The 10,760-nt window shown below is 39.5% G+C and overlaps 1 protein-coding gene across 2 annotated transcripts in view; it reads left to right on the forward strand.

Annotated features, from left to right (window-relative positions):
* LRCH1 (leucine rich repeats and calponin homology domain containing 1) overlaps positions 1 to 10,760 on the forward strand; it is a 147,827-nt gene extending 137,067 nt beyond the window's left edge. For both annotated transcript variants that reach the window (XM_075265495.1, XM_075265493.1), the window contains one exon: positions 6,217 to 10,760. In XM_075265495.1, coding sequence (XP_075121596.1) covers positions 6,217 to 6,330 — 114 coding nt within the window. In that variant the 3' untranslated portion in view covers positions 6,331 to 10,760. The remainder of the gene's footprint in view (positions 1 to 6,216) is intronic.

Consider the following 10,760-nt stretch of genomic DNA (forward strand, 5'->3'; position numbering starts at 1 on the left):
TCAATGGTGTCCTGAAAATTCCTTTCACATATATTGTTTTGTTGCAGATTTTGGTGACTTGGGACAGTCTTGAATAAATTTTGAACATGATCTGATAGGGACATAAAACTCCATGTTTGCTATTGCTGTAGATACCAAACCTTACGTGCAGTTACAGACTCCCAGAAATTGTCACCACTGCCACTGCAAATGTAACAAAGCTCAAGCACCACAAAATACACGCAAATACTCAAAAATTGCAATATCTCCCCCCCCCCCCAAACTTACATTTACAGAGAACTGCACTAATTGTGTTACATGCAGCTTTTTGAGTTATCACTTTGAAATCAGTACAGGAAAATCGATAGCAGAGTCCCAAAAAATAAGTCCACATTCTTTTTTTTAATGTTTTGTGTCAACAGGATTAAATAGTTAAATTCATCCCATTGTCACAACTGGCCACTGCAATAAATTAGATGGAAATTCCACAAAACACCACAGAACACAGCATGGAACCAGGAAATAATTACAATACAAAGCATTAGTGGGCCAAGGGGCAATCTCGGTCACAGAATGATAAATGGACTAAAGTACATTTTAAGGTGTACCTGCAATTATAAAACCAACTTTCATAAATGAATAGTACAGCTGAATAGAAGATACTTTGGAATACACCTTGTTAAAGAAATCTGTTTCCTTCTATGGTTATTCTCCCTTTCACTCCCACAATTGCACCATTCTAATCTAGCACACAGAAGTCTATGGAGTGCAGAGGGCAGGCGGAGGCTGCTGTTGCTAATAATTGTTTTACTGCCTCCTTCTTTGCAGTGGTAGAGCATTATTTTACAAGATGTAGAAGAGCTATTGTATCTTAGTTACACCGTGTAGTTTTGTCTTCTCCAGCCCCCTCCTCCCGATCCCTCAGTCACAGACTTCTGTTAGATGTAACTTAGTTTGATAAAATGGAGAACATATTTTATTTAACAAGATATCTTACATTCATCTGCTCTATTTATTGATGACAAGTTGTTTTATAATTGGAGGTATGCTTTATGTACATGAAAAAGCTACATTACAGCTTGTAAGGAAGACATCCCCTTACACATGAGATTTCTGTACCCTCCACTATTAAGTTTAGTCAGGGAAATCTGATCAGGCAGACAAATAATAAAACAGTGTGTACTTACCTGCTTCTCTATAGGGCCATGGACTACCCTTAGGTCATCACGTCAGTCATAGCCAGGATAGCCAATGATGGGGACTCATCAAATACCTTATGCCACCTTTACGGTGTAAAATAGTTAAAAAATCTTTGATATGCAATTATATAACACCACGGGAGTAAAAGCGGGCATGGCAGCGGTGATGGGTAGCGCCTGTTCCATATTCATGATCATTTACCCCACAAAAGAGGTCTTAATAATGGCTGCTGTAGATTTGGGCCTAGGTGCAAGGGTGGTGGGGGATCGCCTAATTCATGATGAGGTACATAACTGAAGAATTCTGTGCCCTGGCACAGGGGATATCAGGACAGGTAAATATGCAAGTCTTGATTAATCTACCAGGTAGTCACAGTAAAAATACTTTACAGTGTCCTATGTGGAAACCTCCAACACCTACTCACACGGACTTTCCCGGATACAGATTTTTAGACTTTGCATTTTCCCTCATTCACATCTTGCCATTATTGCTACACATCGCTCTCTTCATAAAGTAGGCATATATTATGCACACCCAACATTTCCTACTGCACTAGAAGATGAATAGAAATGCCACTTTGGATTCCAGCCTCTCAGGAGAATACTTGTTATAACATTTAAGAATGGCGAGCACTCGAGGGAAAGGTGCCCTTTTCATAATGCAGAAAGGAAGATGACAGATAGGTCGTGGGGCAGGTCTACTCTTCGGCAGCCTCGGTGATATACACTTCTCTACTATTGCTATGGCTTTTCATTAACAATGAAGCCTTTAATACTAGATGAGAGAAGTGACAAGAGGCGCACATCAATGGAGGCCATTACTGTTATTTCAGCTTCTATTTACTTAGCTATTTTAACGCTTTAAGTACCAGTAATCGAAAGCAGTGTATACATCGGATTTATAGGCTTTAGGGTTTTTTGTGGAACTTATATTGTTTTTGGATTCCTATATCAATGGATAATGTTATGTCCGCATAAGCAGCATCTCAAAATAGCAATTGTGAGAGCCAGGCAGACAGTATACATCTGTAACACAAACCTCCATTTCTGCCAATGCATATGTTCGCATGGAATGACTATACGCTTTCATGGAAGGAATAGCTCTCACCTAACATATCTGTACATTATATAAATACCATTTTATTTGGTCCCGAGCAGCTTCTAAAATCAGACTCGCTGTGATCAGATGATCGCTGGGTCAGTTTCCATTTTAGAATGGAAGGGGATGTTATTATGAGGAACACAATAAATCCCTCCTTTATTTTTAAAATATACATTTATTATATAATAAACTAGAATAATAGTGTTTGTTGAAGGATATCGTCACCACTAGAAAACAATGAATTGGCAAAATATCATTATTACAATTTAGTGCAGCAGCGGTTCTTTTCTGAGAGGATTGAAAATACATGTCCAAGTAGAGAAAACTAGCATATCTCAGAATGCACAGATCTATAAGCGGCTTACCTCTGGGATACAAGTGTCAATTCAGATTTTCTTAAATTTTCTAGAGATAAGCAGAATTTACCCTTTCCAGGATGTCTGCATTTTCTTCCATTACATTATATTGTGCTTCTCTATTAGCAGTCCTGGTTGTCTAACCATGTTATAAGTTAATGGTCAAAATTTCATCATTTGCTGTCATTAGCCCACATTTGTCACAGAGGCCAATGCTACATTATATATCTCATGCATCTTTACATTAAAGTGGACCTTTCATGTCGTTGGACACATGCGGTTTTATATATCGCTAGAAAGCCCACAGTGCGCTGAATTCAGAACTTTGTTGGCTTTTCCATTATGTGTTCCAGGGTAAGAACTATCGATGCAGTTACCAATAGCTCTTCACTGTCAGAAGGATTTTCCTGACAGTCTAGCCAGGCTGTGAGGTATGTCCCTCCTGACTGTACTTGTCAATAGTTCTGTACTGTCTATGGGTGTGTTCCTTACCATGCAACCATTAGGATAAACGGTGAGGAAGGCCCCCTCCTGACAATACTCATCCATTAACTAGTACTGGGGAGCATTCCTCACAGCTTAGCGTCATGGCTGGGTGGCAAGGAACGCCCCCTCAGACGGTAAACCTATTGAAAAGTACAGTTGGGGGTGAGGGGGTGACCCCCCTCTGACAGTACAGGGCTATGGACGAGTACTGTCAGGCAGGGCTTTCCTTACAGCCCAGCTAGACTGTCAGGAACGCCTTTCTGACAGTGAAGAACTATCGGTAACAGCACTGATAGCTCTTGCCCTGGGGTACATAATGGGAAAGCTGACCATGCACAGAATTCAGCTTTCTAGCAGTATATAAAACCACATGTGCCCAAAGACTTGAAAGTTCCACTTTAGGTTTATACCACCTTTTAGTTGGTTTACTTTAAACCAATTTTTTGCCGACATTCTGGCATAATTGGGGCACAAATTGTTGCATTTTAAAGAGGACTTTTCATGTCCATTGACAGTGTGCGGTCAGCTTTTCCAGTGCCAGATATCGGAGCCTTTAGTTTATGCACCAATATTCCTCCACTATCAGGAGGGCCTTACAGCTCAGCGTCATCACTGAACTGTTAGTAATGTCCCCCTGGCAGTACAAGATTATGGAGTCAAGAAGGGCGTTCCTCACAACCCAGCAATGTTGGATGGATAGCAGTGCTGAAACTAATGGCACAGATATCTCTGGCATCGGGGCGCATACTGGAAAAGCTGTCCGCTTTCTAGCAGTATATACTAGGTCCTCTTTAAGCCATGCACTTTGTAGCTACAGTATTTGTGGATTAAAAAAATCCTGAAATCTGACTATATTAGGGCAGAATTCAGATGCAGACACTGCAGTAAAATCTCCCCATAGTCTCACTGACTTCAGTATTGATAGTTTATACAGTGAATACAGATTGCAGCTGCTAGTGGAGGAAGCAGCCGATGGACTTGTGAATGTTAAGCCAAAGCAGCCGTACTCTAACAACAAAATAACAGAGACTGCAGACTTTCTGGAAAGTTTTGTGAAACCAGATATATATAGATATCAGAGGAACCGCACACTTAGATATAAGGATATGGGTGCTAGCAAACAAGAGAGTCCTGCGACTCATACATAATGTAAAGAAATGTTGCTGCACACCGTAATTAGGTGAAAGGATGAAACAAAATATTTATTTTGAGTACATAAACTTCAGGTACATTAATGCCACGAATTGATTTTGACAAGCATAAGAAGAGTACTAGATCAATAAATCAGCATAACGTTTCGGTCATGGTCGACCTTCATCAGATCAGATCTAGTATCAGTAAAGCAGAGTACGCAGCGGGGTCATGGCGTCCATGACCCCGCTGCGTACTCTGCTTTACTGATACTAGATCTGATCTGATGAAGGTCGACCATGACCGAAACGTTATGCTGATTTATTGATCTAGTACTCTTCTTATGCTTGTCAAAATCAATTCGTGGCATTAATGTACCTGAAGTTTATGTACTCAAAATAAATATTTTGTTTCATCCTTTCACCTAATTACGGTGTGCAGCAACATTTCTTTACATTGTGAAACCAGATAGGCGCGTTTACAGTATTCTGTGTTATTATTTTCATTGCACAGATTAGTGCTAAAAATTGTAATAGTTGTACCCAAATTCATGGCTGGATTGTTTTGATTGAGAGGTAAAGAAACAACTTTTCAGTACGTTCCCAAATATATTCTTTAGTTTGAATGCATTGTCAAAACCAAGTTAAAGAAAATCCCATGTGTAGAGGATCTGCTCTCCAGATGTCTGGAAGGCAACGTATCCCTTTAATGAATGCTTCAGACCACACGGACAGCGTTCATCACACTCCAGATTGACAGCAATGTAATTAATTGGAGAGATTTCCAGCACAGATCTGATATGGCATCTTGAGGAGCACGTCTAGCATGGACAGTTAAACATTTCAGTCTCTTCCAAGCAGGAGATAAGTGACAATCTATTAAGAACTAGTACAATAGCTGTACTATGAATAGATCCATCCATCTTGTGCTGACGGCAGTAACACAAATAATATTCTGTATATTAGTATATAAAACACCATAAATATGAACAGTTAATATTATTTATGCATCTTTTTGGTTCACCTACTGTTCATATGGCATTTTAAGGTATAAGGATAGTGGGGCCTCCATCTTGGAAGTGCCAAATGGGTTGTGGGATCATAAATAATTTAAGGGGTTATCAACTTTATATTAGATCTGTAAGTGTGCACCACCTGCGGCTTCCATCACCTTAGAACAGCACATCTCCTGGTAATGTCTACATCCTTGGAGCCATACCGCTTCACTGCTCAAAATGTAGTGGTGGCTTTAGGTATTGCAGCGCATTACCATTGAAGTCTATGGCTCTAAAGCCATTAATACAATTTGTATAGCGAATGAGTAATATTACAAGGAACCAGACGTTCCTGGAGCTGTTGATCTGCGGTAGTCTCTAGTGTCAGACCCTAACAAATCTAAAATCGATGGCCACAGATAGAGTGTCAATAACCTCTTTAAATGCATACAGCAGGGGAGGGCTATAACATAAAAAAACACTGATACATACCTGCATCTTCCCCTCTATACCTGAACTGGGTCGGCTGCCGTTGCTCTGTATCTGCATACAGAGGAGCTACAGTAGTGAGATTATAGATATGAGGAGAAGCTCTGTCTGAGCAACTAAAAAACACAACTCACCTACCTTTTAAATGTACAGGGTTTACAGTGATACAGTCCTCTCTTTGCCATTTCTGGTCCTTGCCAGTGACTACAACTTGTTTGTGACCGCTGCCGCCAGTCACTACCTTTACCAGTGAAGTGTGTGTACATGGCATGCGATTGCTAAGACCAGTTGGGCAAAGAACCAGGAACGGCAGAGACCGGACTACTGGAGCTGAGATGGGAACGTTAAAAGAGTAAGTTACAAAGATATATGGATCTCACAGATCATCAGACCACATAATCCACAGATGAAGTACTCAGTGGAGGGATCATAAGGTTTGGCCTAGTTACTTATCTTATTCATTCTCTTTTTTTTTTTCAGGAGAAACTTTGTTTACCACATCACATCCTAGAAGAAAAGGGCCTGGTGAAAGTGAGCATCACTGTCCAAGCACTGGTAGATGTAACCACAACCAAGCAAGCCTTATTTCTATGAGACTACTGCGTCATGTTTCATCTGACTGTAAGCCCATGTTTTCTAAAGGCTCTCCAAGGAGAAAAATAGCGAAAAAACAGATATTGTCTCAAAGTCTCCTCTAAGGAGATGCATGATGGAAAGCAGCAGTCTATCACATTCCACAAAGAGGGAGCAAGAAGCGAAATTTGCACAGAAAGGTTAAACTCTACTTAAACTGTATATATTCTGCCCCAACTTACTACATGAGTCAGTGTCTATACGTCTATCATAGTGAATGACTACACAGTGATGGAACAGAAGAGCAGATACCGGTCCTTGTGCCGATGGTTGGTGTTCAGGGAACAGAACGCCTCTGCTGGTTCTGTTCACGCCAGGTCACGTTGCACTGTATTTATTTCTATAGCACTAGCCATCCCAAACACTAAATGCTGCTTTACTTTTGGAACGAGAAGTTCTAACCTGATGTAAATTTTCTTACCATGTCCTATAGTTCACTGGATTCATACGTAATGATATACTAGGGACATAATGGAATAGTTAAGACATACAGTTGGGAATAATTTGTATTTTCTGGAATAGGAATTATACTTGTGTCCTGACATATCGCCACAGAAGTTTCTAACATTATAAAACTGGTGGATGTGTGTAAACAAGTTATTGTAAAATACATATTTTTTTTTACTACTTTTTGCTTCAAACGTTAAAGTGCACTTCATCTGCCGATGGAAACGTCACATCTGAAGTGATAAGAAACAACAGATTAGTCTATGAGAAAGCCATTCTCCATGATATGTATGAGATAGCTGCACTTTAATAGAGTTCTGGGACATACAGTTCTCTCATTCTATTTCTGTTTCCTGCACAGCTATGTACATGGCCTATTATATAACAATCGCTGTCAGTGTTATACTAGTAATACCCAGGATAAGCTATTTATTATGGTGCAAGACTAACCAATGCCAAACACATAGTTGAAAGTTACACCTAGATTACATACATTACTAGCTCTGTACACTATGTGTACAATAGCCGTCTGGTATGAAAAACCATACATGAGGTGTATATGCAATACTGGACTTTACAATGGTTCAGCACATTTAGTTCATGCTGTTGTTTTACTTTATAAAATAACTGATGTAAAAAAAAAAAAATGTATCACCGCTATGGACAGAATATTGATTGCGGAAGTTTAGTAGCCATGTTCCTAAAACCATGGTATAAACACTAGTGTCACAGTTATTGAATAGAAGAAAACCTTCATCCAACAGATCTGTTCTCTACATAATGCTGCAAAAACAAAAATCATGTTCAGCGATCCATTATGGCCCCCATTCCAACACTCAGATTCTCTACTGGTCTCGGCCTCCCAACACACAGGAAATGATCGCTTGCACAGATGTCATTTCCTGCGTGGCAAGAGACAGCGGGCAGCACAGACCGGCATGGGGCGCAGGAAGCATTGTAACGGGGTGATGGGGTTCTTATATCTTTTTACAGCATTCCAGGCCTGTTCATTTTTCTTCAGAATAAGCCATTATATGTTAATTGGAAAATGTTCAAACCTGTTTTAAGTACAGTATATACATTTATTTATACATAATAATTCAATTAACTTTTCTTTACTTATGTTGTATGGACCCTGAGTCAGTGTGTAATATGGTCCAGGGCGGCATTCTCACCACTACAGATTAGCAACAAAATGATAATATTTGACTACAAGGCAGTATTCTCTGGAGCGTGGCGTAGAGGAGAGAACATATAATACGGCCTCGCGTGGTCCCCCACAATGGGAAGTCCTGCTGTGGCCTCTACAGACATGCTGATCAAAATAAATGGCTGCTAGATTCAGATAGAAAGATGGAGATCTCAGAAAGTAAATGGATTTTACACAAGCACCTATATAGTAACGTGTTACTGATGCATGGCAGCAATATGGAGGAGCTGAGTCATATGCTATTGTTACTACAGTAAACCTGATTCAGTATTAGCCATTTTTATTATTCGATAACAAATGACTTCTATAAATAAATGGATTATTAGGCCTCAAATGTATATACGCAACTGAGCCATGATCGTGGGATCTGTGTGGCAGTGCACGGAGATTGTGCAACAGCTTGGTACAAAGCCATATGGTCTTGTAATGTATTTATGGCAGAAAATGGCGAGATCAGCACAAAAGTGCCACTTTAGACTACGGTAGTCACAAATTGTGATTGTTTTGCATCACTTTTTGGAACCATTATGATGAATTCTTCCATTATCTAACATTATATGAAATCATCAAAGCGGTTTTCTCATCTCAGGATTTCTCTGGTCTCCTCTCCCCTCCACTTCCTGATTTTCAGGTCATTCTAGCACAGAGCTAGATTTATATTCACAGACGCTCTTATCTATTCTAGTCCTTATCAGAGCTCAGCATCTGAAAGCAATATGCAGAGAGTGATAGAAGGGACTATAGATGACTGGGAACATAGGCGAAGTCATTGTTCCTTCCTGAGAGCAGGTCTGTAACAGGCAACCAGCTGTAATCACTGAGGAGAGATTTAGCTGTATCTGACAAATGGAGCAAGATAGATACAGCAGTGTATTGGGTAAAACACTTCAGTTAGCACTGCTAGTCTGAATATGATCCAGGAGATGAGAATACCCCTTTAATACTTTTCAGCATGAGCAGTTTCATCAATTTTGGCAGCACACCCTTGTTCACTCAGGGTTTCTGTTGGACAGTATTGACAATTGAGGGGGTTACTGAATAGCTCCCTGTCCATGGTATTGCTCATGTGTAGGGTGATGGTCGTCCTCTCCCAGAGACAGCTCACCTGCAATTCCAGACACTGCCAAAAAATCCACCATAGACCACTGCATACATGTTCGCTGCTGAGATCTACCACATATTTGTGATTGCCCTTCATAGATCGCAGGTAGAATAGTGGTCAATAACATGTAACCGGTGACATCAGTGATTATTAGCATTGACATTGGTAATCTCATTATTCCAAAACTCTAAGATGATTCCAATATACTATTATATATCCTCAAACTGTAATGAAGTCACAATTCTAGATATGCAATCTTCTGCTTTGAAAAGCTGAAATGACTTCCATTAACATATAATGTAAGCTTTAGAAAACAGAACAGCATTTTATAAGATAACCCTCTATAAGGATTGTACAATCCACCAAGTATTGTAAAGCATTTTAAGATAAGAGTGAATTCCTATTGTTATTGTGTATAAATAAGGTTATAGAAAATTGCCTTAAGTAGTTTTCAATTTTTTTTGTTGAGCTTTTAGGTGACAATGCAGGTTACAGAACGGAAAAATAACAGATAAAAGTGCACAGCATTATACAAGTGGAAAAAATACAGTATACGGGATATTCAATACACATTGAGGCAAATTTATTAAGACTGGCGTTTTGTACGCTCGATAAGAGCGCCTACAAAACCATCACTGTCCCCATTTTTTTAAACCAGAGTTTCCCTTTACAATAGAACTAAATGAATGTATTTCAGAGTGTAGTAATTTTCAGGAACAAAGATAGAGGACAACATATAGTAAGAGTGAGCACTCACCGGCAGATTTACTCATGTCTTTTTAAAACCAGATATGCGTTTTCCATTTTGCTCAGTCTCAGTTATTTTAATTGGTGTAGAAAAAACACACGCAATAACCCCATTAAAAACAGCAGGCCTCTATGCCAGAAACAGAGCACAAAAAAAACTCAATTTTTGCACATAAAATTTGTAAGCATTTATCCATTTACACCACATGTATAGCTTAACAGGAGGTGCAAGGCCTTAGAGACTGGTGTAAATTACAGCTGAAATCTACACCAAGTGCGGTAAGTTTCAGCTCCGCAAACTTTAAATTGACATGACACAAGTATATCTTAGCAATATGCAATAACAGACGAAAATACCCCATAATGAAATAGTGTACCTGCAGATGACGAATAGACTTCACTACATAGACCAGGCACAGACTGCAGACAATATACAACCTGTATTATGGCTTCTTTTCATGTACTTTTTATCTTTGTAGCCTTTGAGCAAAAAGCACAAAATGTGGTTGGTAGATTGGAGCAAACACATGGAGTCAGTGACGGAGCACAGGATTTCTGAATGTAGAAGATGGTGGGGGGATGCAATGACTAGTACACTGAATGTGCTTTTAGCCGGGGGATATACAGGTCACTGTATTATTCCCACTACTAATAGAAGAATAGACAGTCCACAGCAAGTCTTTCTGTAATATACAGAATCAAGAATTTTGGGGAAGGGAGAAAAGAATGGAATGATCTGAACCAAAGGGGCAGGAGCAAGTTCCACCTAGCTGCATGTCTTGTGTGTGGCTTCTTTATTAACTTACTCTCTTGATTCCTTATTTATTGCTTTGTAACATACTCGATAACCTGCACTATATGAAGTTCTGAGTAATAGCTGTATAT

Source organism: Leptodactylus fuscus, chromosome 2, assembly GCF_031893055.1.
Source record: "Leptodactylus fuscus isolate aLepFus1 chromosome 2, aLepFus1.hap2, whole genome shotgun sequence".
Taxonomy (NCBI): Eukaryota; Metazoa; Chordata; class Amphibia; order Anura; family Leptodactylidae; genus Leptodactylus; species Leptodactylus fuscus.